General features: G+C 57.4%; 7 protein-coding genes across 7 annotated transcripts; 3 read left to right on the top strand and 4 right to left on the bottom strand.

Moving 5' to 3' along the window:
* The first annotated feature begins 485 nt into the window (after positions 1-485).
* On the top strand, positions 486-1,692 carry BDY17DRAFT_293236 (aminotransferase class IV-domain-containing protein). Its single transcript, XM_033732960.1, has one exon. The coding sequence runs from the start codon at positions 620-622 to the stop codon at positions 1,601-1,603; it is 984 nt and encodes a 327-aa protein (XP_033591850.1). The 5' UTR covers positions 486-619; the 3' UTR covers positions 1,604-1,692.
* BDY17DRAFT_293235 (uncharacterized protein) lies at positions 1,693-2,752 on the bottom strand. Its single transcript, XM_033732959.1, has one exon. The coding sequence runs from the start codon at positions 2,447-2,449 to the stop codon at positions 1,967-1,969; it is 483 nt and encodes a 160-aa protein (XP_033591849.1). The 5' UTR covers positions 2,450-2,752; the 3' UTR covers positions 1,693-1,966.
* Positions 2,753-3,570: 818 nt separating this feature from the next.
* On the bottom strand, positions 3,571-5,386 carry BDY17DRAFT_293229 (actin-related protein, ARP1 class). The gene is made up of 2 exons (XM_033732958.1): positions 4,790-5,386; positions 3,571-4,732 (listed from the first exon to the last, which is right to left on the bottom strand). Exons 1-2 carry the CDS (start codon positions 5,090-5,092, stop codon positions 3,866-3,868), a joined length of 1,170 nt encoding a protein of 389 aa, XP_033591848.1. The 5' UTR covers positions 5,093-5,386; the 3' UTR covers positions 3,571-3,865.
* A 427-nt stretch (positions 5,387-5,813) lies between these two features.
* On the top strand, positions 5,814-8,889 carry BDY17DRAFT_308696 (Oxysterol-binding protein-domain-containing protein; the record flags this gene model as incomplete). The annotated part of the gene is made up of 2 exons (XM_033735241.1): positions 5,814-5,849; positions 5,914-8,889. 2 exons carry the CDS (start codon positions 5,814-5,816, stop codon positions 8,887-8,889), a joined length of 3,012 nt encoding a protein of 1,003 aa, XP_033591847.1.
* A 1,097-nt stretch (positions 8,890-9,986) lies between these two features.
* BDY17DRAFT_247534 (Alpha/Beta hydrolase protein) lies at positions 9,987-11,849 on the top strand (the record flags this gene model as incomplete). The annotated part of the gene is made up of 5 exons (XM_033730830.1): positions 9,987-10,349; positions 10,407-10,982; positions 11,042-11,133; positions 11,231-11,696; positions 11,766-11,849. 5 exons carry the CDS (start codon positions 9,987-9,989, stop codon positions 11,847-11,849), a joined length of 1,581 nt encoding a protein of 526 aa, XP_033591846.1.
* Positions 11,850-11,961: 112 nt separating this feature from the next.
* Positions 11,962-12,934, bottom strand: BDY17DRAFT_99795 (mitochondrial ribosomal protein subunit L20-domain-containing protein). Its single transcript, XM_033738924.1, has one exon. The coding sequence runs from the start codon at positions 12,857-12,859 to the stop codon at positions 12,191-12,193; it is 669 nt and encodes a 222-aa protein (XP_033591845.1). The 5' UTR covers positions 12,860-12,934; the 3' UTR covers positions 11,962-12,190.
* On the bottom strand, positions 12,933-14,393 carry BDY17DRAFT_99796 (uncharacterized protein). The gene has a single exon (XM_033738925.1). The coding sequence runs from the start codon at positions 14,265-14,267 to the stop codon at positions 13,140-13,142; it is 1,128 nt and encodes a 375-aa protein (XP_033591844.1). The 5' UTR covers positions 14,268-14,393; the 3' UTR covers positions 12,933-13,139.
* Between the last annotated feature and the right edge of the window lie 441 nt (positions 14,394-14,834).

Raw genomic sequence — 14,834 nt, 5'->3', positions numbered from 1 at the left:
ATGACAAAAGAATGTGCGCGCCAAGTGGCGCTGTGGGGAGATGATGGGGATGGATGGCGGGATGGCGGAGGGAGGGAGGATGGCGTGCAGTGCAGGGCGGGATGGAAGTTCGGAGATGCATGTGGTTCAGAACTTTTGACCTCCGTCCGAGCTTCATTCGCGTTCCGCCTTCTGTCATTCACCGCCACACCATCCCGGATTGGCCAAGAAAGTGTGGCGCCTCCGTGGACAGAAGAAGTGGATCAGCCTCTCGCAAACATCAAATGGACAGTATAGCAAGCAAGTCCTAGTCTGAGTCCGAGACGCTCGTTAACACTTGTTGCAATGGAGATGGTAGATCTTTAGATGATATAGTCTGCAACCATAGCACACTTCTTCCGTCAAATGTCTCGCGCTTCAAGCCATGGCTAAGGCGATTAGTGCCTGAGGCCAACCCGAAGACTTCACCAAATGCGATGATTCATGCATCCACGTGATCTGGCTGTCCATATTACAACGACATCCTCACTCTGAACTCGGACTGTCCGAACAGGAACTCGGATGCTACGCGCGTGAATCCAACACTCGTTGCATGCCCCTATAATGAAATAATGACCGCCCCCTTCCGAGTCCTCCAACCATGGCCGCCCCCGAAACCCCAGCCGGCGGCATATCCCTAACCTCAACCATCGAAAACGAGCGATCACCGCATCACTCCGGACTAGACGACGACCACGAACCCTTCATCTACACCTCCGTGCGCTACGACGCCTCGCTCCGCGCCTCCCCCGAAAACACCGCCGCCTCCTTCAACATCTCCTGTCCCTTCTACCTGCTCGAACACCACTGGACCCGGCTGCGCGTAGCAGAATGGAGCGCCCAGTTCTGGACGGACAGTGGAATCCCGCCCAAAGCGCATTCCCGACCCGCGGATTTCTTGCACAGCTTGCTCTTCGCCGTGCGCCAGTGGCAGCGCAGCCATCCCAAGGAAGCGGAGTGGGCGGAGGCGCTGCGGGTGCGCAGACGAGTGTACCAGAGCGGGCGCGTGACGACGGAAATCTACCAGATTCCGCGGCAGCCGCTGCACGTTTTGTTTCCCCAGTCCCTTGATGCCGGCGGAGGGAAGGGCGCATTGAACGGAGTCATCCCGGGTAACAATCCTGCTGCTGAGACGGAGTGGACGGCGGTGCTGGACGTGCGGTCGACAGAAGTCACCGACGCGACCATGTACAAAATCTGGGATCGCTCGCCGCAGAGCCGAGCGCGAGCGGACGCCGGCATCCTGACCTTGGGTGCCACGAAGGAAGTCCTAATGTACAATGCTGAGGCGGAGGTATTAGACGGTTCGAACTCAACACCGTACTTCCATAGACAAGGGAAGTGGGTGACGCCTGTTTCATCATCTGGAGGCTTACAGGGAGTGACGAGGAGATGGGCGTTGGAGAAGGGGCTCTGTGTGGAGGGCGTGGTGGCGACGGACAGCCTTGAGGATGGAGAGGTGGTGTGGTTTAGTAATGGTGTGCGAGGCTTCTTTCGTGCCGTCTACCGCCGTCGTGATCCGAGTCTGGGAATTCCTGCCTCGGATCCTGCGCAGGTCGGCCGGATCATGAGACAGTTGGTATGATCCCGGCTCGTTGCTTTGACGAACATATACGGCCAGGAGGTGTTGGCGTTGGTGACGGACTATGAACAGGAACAAAGAGAAACGGCGTTTGATCTGCCACGAGACGTGGTCTCGAATAGATTTGCGACGCTATTAAAGCCGCAGAAGAACTAGGCAAAACTTATGATATGCACCACAAGGCATCCGGCCTTCCAATGATGCTTGCCCCTGCCTGCCCCCACGGCAGGCATCGTTTCGTGACGCCGAGTCCACATGGGGACTATGAAAACAATCGAACTTTTTTTGACCCATTACCAACCCCATGCTTTGCTAGGAAACCAAATGCTCGCACACATGATAATCGTTAATAGAACAGCCTCTCCCTCACGACCACCGCCTCGTCAACTTGGACAAAGCGCCCCGCACCTCCTCAGAATGACTCCTCATCGACGCCGACGACGACGAAGAATCCTGCCGACTCCGCTGCGACGCCGACGAACTCCTCTCGTCAACGAAGTTGGCCGCCCCGCCGCGGCCAATGTGGTACACGGGGGCCTGAGCATCGCTGCGACGCGCCATCTCCTCGTCGAACTGGAACATGCGCTCCTCGGTGTCGGTGCCGGGCGTCTTGTGCATCATGTTGCCGGTGCCGCCGCGGCCGTTGGCGACGAATGAGGGCCGCTTGAGATTCGCCAGGGAGAGGTTGATGCGTGATGCCGGGCCGGTGGCTGAAGGCCCGAGGCTGAGTTCGGAGGTTTGGTAGCGTTTGTAGTTGCCTGCACCGCCGCGGCCGGAATGGATGTAGGCGTTGCTGGTTTTGGGGACGGAGGGGTGGGGTTCTGTGACGGCGACGTTTCGTGGTGCCATGATGGAGTTGTGTTGATGTGTTGTGTTGTGATGGAAGTGTGTTGTGTGTTTAGGAAAAGCAGCCCTCCAGGATGAGGGGTAGTGTTGTAATCTGCGTATTTGGGAACAAAGGGTAAGGTGTGGTTGTTTGCACTGCGATATCAAAGCAGGGCAGCGAGGAGCAGGCTGTCGAGATTCTTATAAGTCGATGGATGGAGTTTTGCGCGATAATGAAGAAAATGATCAAAGAGAAAAACGCTCAGACCTACGCTTCCCGCATAGATATATCGCAATTAACACGATCCGACCGACCGTTCCATCCAGGTCACGCCGACCGGCAGGAGGCAGCGAGGGCGCATCACGAGGCCTGCTCCCAAGGACTAAAATTTTCGACGCTTAGCAGTTAACTGGAAAGCGCGGGACGGATTGGGCGGCGGGTTAGTCACAGAAACGTCGCTAACGGCATGGCGCGCCGCGCCTCGGCCGGGGCTGGAGGTTGTTTGCCCAGCTGACGGCACCACGTTGCCCGGCGGCCCCATGTCCCAGACCGCCCTGGCGCCCCCTTCTCCGCAATCTCGCCTGCTCCTTTGCCTGCGTGTTCCCTGGGCGCCTCCGCCTTTCGCCAACGCCACCCGCTTGCTCAGCGAGAGCGTGACCCCAGGGCCGAGAAGTCGCGTTTCGATGTGTAAAATGTACACGGTACTTGCTGTACCTGCATGCCCCTTGGAGGACCCCGTTGCGTGATGGATCGCCCGTCTGCTGTCATCTCAATGCCTCAATGTGACCACGCTCCACTGAGCGGTTTATTAATGTCGCGAGAGATTTACTGATGTGCCTCATCTGTGCTCTGAGAAAATTTTTACCCATGAAGAAGCGACATGGGCAAGTCGATCTCATCGCCGCAGTCCTCGTCCCGCAGTGGTGTGCTGTATGAACCGCCAGCGAACAGGCGAGACACGTGGGACCGCACGCTAACAGCGTCGCTCGTCGGGCGCCAAAAAACGTAAAATTTAGGTAAGCGCAGCACGCGCGGGGAATCCATGATGTTGTGATGGGAGGCTTCGATCGTGAGATTGCTAGCCCCTGCAGAGACTGCTTGAATGTTGGCTCCCTGCTTTGCTTGCGTGCTTTTCTCGACGTACTGCATTGGTTGTCATCCATTACGACACCAACGTGGTGGGTTATTCATCGCTGTGGTTCGTTTCATCTCTATCCCGCCGATCGCTGGGACGTGCTTGCGGCGATTCTTGGCCCGCTGCTACCCGCAACCCATTTCGGGCTCCTCATAATCGCACCTTGCGCTCATCATCGTGACGCGAACCTGCACGTTCCCCGTGGACACAACCTGCAACTTGTTTTGCGACGTGTCTACGTCTGCAATCGAACCGATGCATCACGCAAATTTCTGATGGATGATATCAGGATCTGGAACGGACGTCAGCTGATGCCGAATCTCCACACAAACACTTGCCAAATCCTTGACTGCCCAAACTTACTCTCGTGCCAATCGTCAATCGTCACGTACATCTTGCGGAACGTGCTCAGTCCCGCCAAGATGCTCCCCCCAATCCAAGTGCTGTACAGTCGCTCTGGCGGGGCAAAAATCTTGATTCGCATGTCCTTAACCGCGAGTCGCTGCACCTCGTACAACAGTCGATCTCCAAAGCCCTTGATCATGGTGGAGCCGCCGGACAGCACAATGTTGCCAAACAGCGACTTGCGCAGGTCCATGTCGGTGCGACTGATTGAGTCGACCACGATCTGGTGCAGTCCAGGCCATTCCAAACCAATGAGCTCGGGATCGAAGAGAATCTCGGGAGCTCGGAAGCGCTCGGCGCCAATCCTCAGCTTTTGGCCGTCGGGAAGGTCGTAGGTGGTGACTTTGTTTTCCATACCCCGCGCACTTGCCCCCGTCCAGTCCTTCTCTTCTTTCTTGGGATCTAGAGCGACGTATGAAGTCTTTTCCTTGATCTGTTTCACGATTTCCTTTTCTGCGCTTGTGTGAAACACGGAACCGCCTTTCCGGAGAAGGGTCTGCAGGTGTTCCGTGACATCTCTTCCCGCAACATCAATCCTTCTGATACTGCTGGGGATGGCGAAGCCTTCGTATACGGGTACGGCATGCGACACACCATCTCCAGAGTCCAGCACCACGCCCGTGGTTCTTCCCGAGGCATAGAGCGACAAGACGGCCTGGATGGATGTGTAGAGCGCGGGGACATTGAAGGTTTCGAAGAGGATCTGTGCAGCTGTGTCTCGATTTGCGCGAGGATTGAGTGGTGCTTCGGTGAGAAGTACGGGATGCTGGGGTATGGTCGTCAGTCAAGATCAATCTTCAGCCCTTGCTGTGTGTGGACGCACCTCTTCGCTCAATGTCTTGAGCTCGTCCGTGTAGATGTACTGCCAAATCTTCTCCATATCATCCCAGTTGGTGACAATGCCATGTTCCAGGGGATATCGAATCTTCAACAAACCCCGATGCTCTTGTGCGCGATTGCCAATGAACGTCTCCCCTTCCAACCCCCCAGCTAGCACCTTCAGATGCTTCGGCTTGCCGACAAAGGAGGGAAAGAAGCATTTCGGCAAGTCCTCGCCGGCGTAGCCTGCTCTGATGGTGCCGCTGCCGTTGTCGATGACAATTGGGGTGTTGTGGAGGTCGGCCATGGAGTCTGGCTCGTGCGAGCGTCGACGCACGCTTCCCTAAAGCATGAGCGGTCGCAGCTGAGCTGACATGTCCAATGCCGGGCGGGTGTGGAATGGTTGTGGAGTGGTGTCTGGCCTCGAGCTACGCGGTTGGCGTGTGTACCTGGAAGTGGGCGAAATCAATAGAGAGTGACAGCTTTTAAGGTTGGGCCCGAATCCGGGGCCTCAACTCTATTCCCTACAGGTCATCTGTTGCCGGCGGGATCTCGCATGAGGGTGAGGTAATCCATTATCTTTGCCTTATTCAGCAGTACTGCTTACCTTCCACCTGATATCATAGTGTAGGCGATCTTGGATACTTGCGAATGTGCTTACTTGCTTGATGGAAGCCGCCAGTGCGCAACGCCAACTGCCCGTTAAACCCGCCGCGTATACGCATACGAGGCTCGGAAGCGGGCCAAGTCTTGTCCGCTCGGATTGAATCGCGTCCGCTAGACATCCGCACTCCTCCCTCCTATTGACGGCGCTCGCAAGGCCTCGCATCTGGACAACACAGCCTCCGCACCTACGCGAATACGGCGAGAGTGCGACATGTCTTGCGACCGAGGTGAAGAGCTTGGATCCCCCTGCATGCGACACGTCTGCCTGTTGCCAATTTAAGACACGTATCGTACCACCCTGCGCGCATCGCGGAGTTGTATACATAACACAATCGTTGCATCGCGCTCAGAGGGCTTGCGGTATGGCGGGGATTGAGCAGATTGTCGTCCATTCTAAGGTGCGCCATGGCACGCATTGCGCGCGATACAGCCTGCAGACAACAATCTAACACCTGACTGTAGAGCTACATTGTTCGATGGGTTCAAGTCGCAGAATATCACACCATCTCGTGGTCGCTACAGCCTCAGAAAAAGAGCATCAACTTTGGCCTATTCAAACACCCGGGCACGAAGAATGGCCTCACACCCAACTTACCTACCTCCGACGTCCTCGAACCCCCCATAACTCCAACCCCTGACGGCTCGCCCGAGAAACTGACGCGCCGCGGGTCTAGCCAGTCTCTCGACGTGGTGGAAAAGCTGGAAGGCATCGGGCTGAGATTGATAACATGGGCAGGCAGATGTGGACCGGACAAAGTATCGATAGGAAAATACGATGTGCCGACTGGAGAGAGTGGCATGTACGGGCTCGTGTTTGACAACACATTCTCGAAGCAGACCTCGAAGACGGTCAACTTCGTGCTCATCACCCACCCGGTCAACGTGCCGCCAAAATCCGGACACCACTTGCATTATGCTCAGGCCTTCTCCGAGAGCTCGAGCAGTGTTGGCAAGAGAGCCAGCCCCATGTTGCGGCCGCTGGGCGACTCGAATGAGTCGCTTCCACAGACTGGAGTGCAGAGGGGCATCCTGGAAGACCCGCGACCACGATCGAAGAGTGGACCTGTGGAGACGCGAGGGATTGAAGGGACCACCTTCTACACTGGAGTGCTCAACAAACGCCGGAGAAAGAAGGGCCGCGGGTACGCCAAGCGCTTCTTTTCCCTGGACTTTACGTCCTCAACCCTCTCCTACTACCAAAATCGCCATTCCTCTGCGCTTCGGGGCGCAGTGCCACTCTCCCTGGCGGCTGTAGGCGCGAACGAGAAGACACGAGAGTTCTCCGTTGACTCGGGTGCTGAAGTCTGGCATCTGAAGGCGCTGAACAAGAAGGATTTTGAGGGCTGGCGCGATGCGCTAGAGCGAGCGTCTGCAGCCGTCGGCGCTACCTCTTTCTCTCCCTCACCCGTCAAACCTCTGCGCGGTTCTCTTCGCATCAGTCCTCCTAATCCAGCGGAAGACCACGAATGGGCTCGGCTCGAGCAGCTTGTCAGCAAGGTCGCAGGCACCAGGGATGCGGTACGAGCGTTGGCCAAAGATACCGATCCGAAATATCTCCCTGGGTCCAACGGCACTCCACTGGGTACCGTGACTTCTCGTAGCAGCAGCAATGCTCCGAGCCCGACCTCCTACGAGCAGAGAGACTACTTTCCCGAATCAGAGGACTTGCACAACGACAAGCGACCATTCTGGAGACGCAGGCCAAGTGAACGACAAGCCAGCGCGGAACGAAGACCGGCCTCGACGCTATTCAAACGAAGTGCATCCGCGCAATTGACTGTCCCGCCTTCCTTCGATAGAGCGGTCCCAATCTCGCCGCTTCCGCTGGAACTCACGCACCGGCGACCTAGCTTTAATGCGCTCCCAATGCCTGCGGACGTGGACGTGCATGAGCGGTGTATGGCGGTGTTGCAAGACTTGAACAGTGTGGTGTCTGATTTTGCCACGCTGATTGCAGAGAGTCGTGCGCGCAGAATCCCCGCACCGACGACTACTGAGTCGCGCATGTCCATTGACTCTTTCGACGACCAGGAGTTCTTCGACGCGGAGGATATGCATCACGCAACGTCCCTGCTCAATATCAGCAAAGCTGGAGAAGCGGATGAAACGCACGACGAGCCTTTGTTTGGCCACGACTCGGACGCGGAATCTGATTCCAGCACGGATGATGTTGGGGAGCTGGCTAGACAAGGCACCGACTTGTCGGCGTCGAAGACGCTTTTCTCGGCTCTCCCCGACTCTCTGCCGCCCCTACCTCTTTCCCCGGTCAAACGCCGCTCTACCATCACACCGCCCAAACATTCCCCACCTAGCATCATCGGCTTCTTGCGCAAAAACGCGGGCAAAGACCTGTCGACCGTCTCCATGCCAGTGACGGCCAACGAGCCCACCTCACTTCTGCAACGTCTAGCGGAGAGCATGGAGTACTCACCGTTGCTCGATGCCGCCGCATCTACGACTTTGCAACCCGAGGAACGACTCATGTATGTTGCTGCGTTCGCAGTCTCGTACTTCGCGTACAACCGCGTCAAAGAGCGCGCCCTCCGGAAGCCTTTCAACCCCATGCTGGGCGAAAGCTTCGAACTTGTCCGCGAAGATTTGGGTTTCCGCTTCGTGGCGGAGAAGGTGTCGCACCATCCTGTTCGCATGGCATGTCAAGCGGAAAGCCTTAATAATGGAGGCTGGTCCTTCGCGCAGTCGCCGCAACCCGTACAGAAGTTCTGGGGGAAGTCGGTAGAGCTGAACACCGAAGGACGGGCGTACGTCGTGCTGCATGCGCCTCACGAGCAATACTCATGGAGCCAGGCGACGTGCTTCTTGCGCAATGTCATTGCGGGTGAAAAGTACGTGGAGCCGGTGCAGAGCATGACGATCGTCAACGAGACGAATCGCATGCGCGCCGTGGCCACTTTTAAAGCGGGCGGCATGTTCTCCGGCCGCAGCGAGGAGGTCACCATTCAGCTCTTCGACGCTGCCGTAGGCGATACGCCACTACAAGTCGGGTTATCAGGCAAGTGGACGGAAGGGCTAAAGCGTACGGACACAGGCGACACGATCTGGAAAGTCGGATCTCTGGTACCCGACGCGTCGAAAGCGTACGGCTTCACGGCGTTCGCGGCGACGCTGAATGAGATTACGGAGGCGGAGAAGGGACACCTGCCGCCCACCGACTCCCGTCTGCGCCCGGATCAGCAGGCTTTGGAGCGTGGCGAGGTCGACGCTGCGGAGGCGCTGAAGGCGCGGTTGGAGGAGCGGCAGCGGGCGAGGAGGAAGGTGCTGGAGGCGCATGGGCGGCCTTATGAGCCGCTGTTCTTCGAGAAGGTGGCGGAGGGGAGTGGGAGTGGGGAGGAGCGGTGGCGGTTGAAGGAGCACCATGGGTATTGGGAGCGCAGGCTGAAAAAGGATTGGAGTGGAGTGCAGGAGGTCTTTGAAGTTTGAGTGCTGATAGTTCGACTGGCATATGGCATATTGTGTTCGCATTACGCATTGCATGTGTGCACAGTGACCAATCTGGCGGAGATTAGTCAGGGTTTGAGGTACAACCGGAACAGGCATACGCAATATGCAGCTGCCCATCAAGCCTAGCTCGCGTGGGCATTGCTTGGCTGGACGACAGGCGTTTCGCCCCGACCGCCCCGAACTACATATTCAGCTTCTTCGACAATGGAAGCCAGTCCGTGGCACGGCTCAGAGTACGACTGTATCGCGACCAGAGCACCACCAACTGCTCGCACTACTGCAGTCATCGTCTATCACCAAGAGGAGGGAACGGGACGGAAAGAAGCCGCTGTGCGATGAGGTCTCGCCATGCAGAAGAAGTGATTCACTGCCGCTACGTAAGCTCTCCCGAGGGCACCCTCTTTCTTTGTAACCTAGGCGAGCCCGCTCACGAGTGGTCTCACTTCTTCTGGCACGCAGCCTACCGCCTGCTCCAAGCCAAGATGTGCGGGCAGCGTTACATCCCACCTCCACTAGCGCAATCGTCCTCGCAACGCCCGCGGTATCTGCCCACTTGGGCCAGGACAAGTTGGTTGGTATACGCCGCCCAGCCTATCAGAAGCCGACCCTGCGGCGCCCACGCGCGCGTACCAGGTTGAACTACACCTCAATGGCTCAAGGACATTTTTTGGCAGGTAATAGCCCCCGCGCCGGTTTTCTGTCGTACCTGCACTTCGGAACCACGGCTCCTCCGTCTTTATCGCCTGACCATGCCGCATAGGGCATGGCATAGCGTGGGCCTGTCTACGATTCTCCGCCTTTTGCCTGAGCTTCCAGAAAATGACGCAGGGCCTGGATAACGGTGAAAAGGTATGTTTTGGGGGGAGTGGAATGGTGCTACCTTGATAAGAAAAGGCGGGACCGTCGGTGTTCTCTCTTTTTCCCTCTCCTCTCGACTTTTCCGTCCCCGATCCTGTCTCATTGTAAGCATTGGATACGAAGGCAAGATGCATTTCCACTCCCTCCTCGCGTCCACACTGCTCGCGAGCGGTGTGCTCGCCAACAGTGCACACCGCCGAAGCTGGGCCCATGTCGGCATGCAAGAGCCTGAAGCCCTCAATCACGTCCGAAATGCCGCCATGCAACCCGCTCCGCGGTCCCAGAAGCGAGCCGAGTACGGTGGGCCCGCGAGACAGAAGATCAAGAGAAGCTCCATGACGCAGAAGTTTGAGGTCAACGGCAGCGCTTTGCCCTTTGTCGACTTTGATGTCGGCGAGAGCTATGCTGGATTGTTGCCCATTTCCAACGAAACGGATTCTGGCGAGATGTATTTTTGGTTCTTCCCGTCGGATAACAAGCTGGCTGATGATGAGATTCTCATCTGGCTCAATGGTGGCCCTGGCTGCTCCAGTTTGGAGGGTTTCTTGCAAGAAAACGGCCCGGTGCAGTGGCAGTATGGAGTACGTACCCCGCAACCGCTACAACGAGCAATGAGAGCTAACCGGGCAACCGTACAGACCTATCGACCAGTGCAAAATCCTTGGACCTGGGTCAATTTGACAAATGTTGTGTGGGTCGAGCAGCCCATCGGCACCGGTTTCAGCCCAGTGAAGAGCAGCAAGAGGCCCACGAACCAGATCGAAGTCGCGTCGCAGTTCCTCGGGTTCTGGAAGAACTTTGTCGACACCTTCGGCCTGCACGGCCGCAAGATCTACATCACCGGCGAGTCGTATGCTGGCTTCTACGTCCCGTACATCTCCGACGCGATGCACAACGAAACGAATACCGAGTACTACGGCATCACAGGCATGCAAGTCAACGATCCCGACCTGACCTATCCCGACGTCCAAAACGCCATCCCGTCCGTGCCCATGGCCGCTTACTGGGGCCCGATGTTCAGCCTCAACGACACTTTCATGCAGCGCATGTGGGAGCGGCATGAGGCGTGTGGGTTCGCAAAGTACATGGAAGAGGCAATGACGTTCCCACCCAAGGGGCCGTTGCCCAAGCCACCCTCCTCCGATCATTGTGCCAACTGGAGGGAGATTGTGAACGCTGTCTCGGAAGTGAATCCTTGTTTTGATATTTACGACGTAAGCGGCTTACTCTCGAACCATACCTCGAGAAAGGCTTTATGCTAATGAGGGACCAGGTGACGACCACCTGCCCGAATCTTTGGGATGTTCTGGGCTTTCCCGGCTCTTTCGACTATGAGCCGGCCCCTTGGATCTACTTCAACCGTAAGTCTGTCCCCAAAGTCGGCCAGAGAAGATCCACGAAAACGCCGTATGCGGCCTTCACAAGCAACCAGCTAACCAGAACATCATCGACCCACAGGCAGCGACGTCAAGAAAGCAATCAACGCCCCCGACGTCGATTGGTCTGAATGCTCCAACGGCGTCCTGACAACCGACACCAGCGAGCCTTCCAGCTGGACGGTCCTCCCGCGCGTCATTGAGAAGAACAAAGGCGTGACAATGGTGGGCCAAGGGCGGGCAGACTTCGTCCTCCTCCTCAACGGCACCATCATGTCGACGCAAGGCATGACGTGGAACGGCGCGCAGGGCTTCTCCGTCGCCCCGCAGAACTGGAACGATCTCTACGTTCCTTACCACGAGCCCGTTGGGAAGGGCTCGTCCGCGGGGGCGGGCATCATGGGCAGTTGGTGGGAGGAGCGCGGCTTCACGCTCTCCACCGTTGATCTCAGCGGGCACATGATCCCGCAATACCAGCCCAGCGTGGCGTACCGACAGATTGAATACTTGCTCGGCAGGATTGCGAACTTGAGCGTTGTGTCGGACTTCTCGGTATGTCTTCTTTCCGATCGTCTCCTCACGATCCATTGGCGTGGGTACTGACTCGTGGTTTCAATGTAGGGTCAGACTGGCAATTTCGGGAACGGGCCAACGAGCATGAACAGCACGAACAGCACCGCGCGAGTTTACAGACCGCGATTGTGAGGAGTGATGTCGAATATGAAAGAGTGAGGTGGATTTAAGAGTGCTGATGTAATGATTGCTCATACGGCTGGTGACACCCACCACCTCATCACGTGACCATCTTTTACATAATGGTACAAAAGACTGGAAAATGCTTGGAGGCCCTTTCAAGCCTTATCTGCGAGCGCATGTGATGTCTCTAGTGTCGCTTCTGGCAACGTGGACATAGTACTGTTGGCTTGTGCAGCAACAGGGTTCGCAGTTCCTGCTTTGCACCAACAGTAAACCCAGCTTGTAAAGCCCACTCTCTCAGCACAAGGCCCAGCCCCCTCAACACATCAAGACATACTCCCTCTCCACCCTCACGCATCCCTTCCCCACAGCGCCTTCCGCACAACCCTCTCCTCCCTCGCCTCCGTCTTCGTCCGGCCCCACCTCCTCTTAATCGCATCCAGCTCCCGCTCATGCCTCTCCTTCGCCTCTTGCGAGCCACAGCATAAACTCACAAAGAAGGGCGAGCACTCGAACTTCTCCGCGAGTTTGGTGCGGGTCCACGTGCGCGGGTCGGCGGCGCGCAGGGCGCGCATTTCGTCGATTTCCGGCTGCGTGAGGTGGTATTTCTTCGTATAGGGTGCGCGGATTGGTTTGAGATTTTGCGGGCCGGAGAACTGCGGGTTTGGTGGTATGGGGGTGCGAGTAGAGGGGTTGGATGAAGTCGTGCTTGCAAATAAAGAGGATGGAGAGGATTGCAGCGTCGCGAGCGAGTGCAGTGTCCGCCGCGGATCCGTCTTGGGCAGGAATTTCGCCGGCGTGTGGTAGATGTTGGGCGCGCTGGACGGCGGGTTGAAGATGATGTGGTCTTGGGTTTCGGTTTTGGAGGGCGCGAAGGAGGCATCGGGCTTGACTCGCAGGGCTTTGCGTTGGCGCCGGAAGGAGGATTGTTGGCGGCGGCAGGCGAGGCAGATGAAGGCGGAGGGGTCGTAGGGGGCGATTGTAGGCCGCAGGGCGCGGGAGAGCATGGGTGCGGCCATTGTGGTTGATTGTTGCGGTCGTGTGAGGGATGAATGGATGGAGTTTCTGGAGCTCAAAAAGATTTGACTTTGGCTGCCTCAGTCCAGGAGGCAGCCGCGGATGGGTGGCTTAGTCATCAAGAGGCGTCGGCCAGGCTACGTGCTGCTCAGACATTTTCCGTCCTTCGGGCCCATCGCTATCTGGAGAATGATGAGGCACAAAGACGTGAAAGAATGGTGTCAGGTTCCGTTAAACAGGAGATGACACATTAACAAGAGCGGGTGGGTATCAAGGCAATGACTATCTATCGTCCAGCTGCGGCTGTGCATCTCGGACGCCTAATCTGAATATCTGTTCGTGCGTCGGCACACTCTCCCCATCCGATATCGATGGGTCGTCGGCCAGCCATGGAGGAGTATCGTCGAGCGCGCTCAGATTGGCGTCGAACCACCGCACCAGATGTGTGGTGTAGCTATCCATGCCCTCGTCTCTCCCTTGTTCCCTCAGTTCGTTGCGCAGACGCAGCATCTGCGCCATGCCCTGCATGTGTATACGATACGCTGCATGGTATCCAAACAGTCTTTCGAAAAAGGCCAGCTTGACGACGGCGAGCAGCGTTGCATTGCTCCGCTGCTCCACGGGATGGTCAATCGCCGCTTGCACGTGGGTATATGCCAGGGAGCGAACATGATGCGCAATGGGGTCCATGACTTGCTGGTGTCGAAGGTAGCGTAGGTGACAGCCAGTGAAGAGGACGGAGGTGGTGAGCATGGCGGGGTTCGACAGAATCAGCGGATGCAGGCACAGTGGTGCCCAGCCTTCGAAGCGATTCGAGTTCGACCGGAACAAGCGTCCGTGCTCTTTTTCCTGCCAGAGGTAATGATCCCACAGCGTCGACCTGCTGACTTCAAACTGGCGAGCGTAGACGGCGAGCGGGTCGGCGGGGTCTTCCAACGCAGGCGGCAGCCATGGTGACACGGAGGTCGGCTGAGGCGAAGGGCTCGCAAAGGGCGACGCATTATCAAGTAGCGGCGTCGTCACCCTTCGGGAAGGTCTGCGCCGCTTGGTGATGTCGCGGTTGGCTTTTCGCGGGCTGCGTCCATCGTGAGACTGGGTCTGCCGCCTAACGCCGGGCCGTCGTTGTTTCGAAGACGCGTGTGGCGAGTCTACCCGTGGACTGAGTAGTTCTGCGGGAGAGTCGATGTCTTCGGTGACCGAGTCTACCACCGAGGTCGAGGATGACGTGGAAGGAGGGCAACAGTCTTGCCCTTCGGTGACGCCGGAGTGTTCTTGGGAGTCGCGCTGCCGTCTGTGCTGGTGCTGCGCCGTCGTCACCCACGACCGCACACTCTTCCTCAAATCCGAATCAGACCTCCCATCTGGTGCCTTGACGCTGATGAATAGTAACTGCCCGCGTTTTTTGTCCATTGACAGATTGCTTCTGGGATCCGAGCTGTCGACGCGGGGGCGCTCATGCTCCAGCGACGTCTCGGAGATTCCAATTACGGCTGCAGGGGGAATCGGCACGCCGGATGCGGACGTGAGGGGTCGGTATCTCCTCTCTTGCCATGGTATTGAGGAGGGGATGATGACGGGCAGGTGCTGCCGGTAATAAATCGACCCGAGCACACGCAACGGTCACATCGGGCCAGCACCAAATTACTCAACACGCCCGAGCTCATGAGAGGAGCTTTTCGCGGAGCCGGACGCCTTGGGACCCATGCGGCGGCGGGAGGGTTTCACGTCATTTGGAGCTGTTGTCGTTTAGGAAAATGCAGCATCCCCGGGACCTGGTTTCCTATTGGGTGCTGGGATACGAAGCTTCCATCCCTCAGCGCTTGCCAGAGAAATTCCGTGCCCGACGGAGTCCATTCCTCGGAGCACTGGGCGAAGAATAATGCAAGGCACCTGCTTATATTCTTGGTCCTTATGCAGTCGCGTTGGATCGTGACGCTCAAGTCGGCCGCGTTGCTCCTTGGAGCGGAAAAGAAATGC

This window comes from Neohortaea acidophila (genome assembly GCF_010093505.1).
Source record: "Neohortaea acidophila strain CBS 113389 unplaced genomic scaffold BDY17scaffold_3, whole genome shotgun sequence".
Classification (NCBI taxonomy): domain Eukaryota; kingdom Fungi; phylum Ascomycota; class Dothideomycetes; order Mycosphaerellales; family Teratosphaeriaceae; genus Neohortaea; species Neohortaea acidophila.
This window is presented reverse-complemented; position numbering and strand designations above follow the sequence as displayed.

Excerpts from the sequence above, each read along its gene's own strand:
- BDY17DRAFT_293236 (XM_033732960.1), top strand. The coding sequence starts at position 620 with ATGGCCGCCCCCGAAACCCCAGCCGGCGGCATATCCCTAACCTCAACC.
- BDY17DRAFT_293235 (XM_033732959.1), bottom strand. The coding sequence starts at position 2,449 with ATGGCACCACGAAACGTCGCCGTCACAGAACCCCACCCCTCCGTCCCC.
- BDY17DRAFT_293229 (XM_033732958.1), bottom strand. The coding sequence starts at position 5,092 with ATGGCCGACCTCCACAACACCCCAATTGTCATCGACAACGGCAGCGGC. Across the intron at positions 4,733-4,789 it reads TCAAGACATTGAGCGAAGAG|CATCCCGTACTTCTCACCGA; the intron begins GTGCGTCCACAC and ends ACCATACCCCAG.
- BDY17DRAFT_99795 (XM_033738924.1), bottom strand. The coding sequence starts at position 12,859 with ATGGCCGCACCCATGCTCTCCCGCGCCCTGCGGCCTACAATCGCCCCC.
- BDY17DRAFT_99796 (XM_033738925.1), bottom strand. The coding sequence starts at position 14,267 with ATGGACAAAAAACGCGGGCAGTTACTATTCATCAGCGTCAAGGCACCA.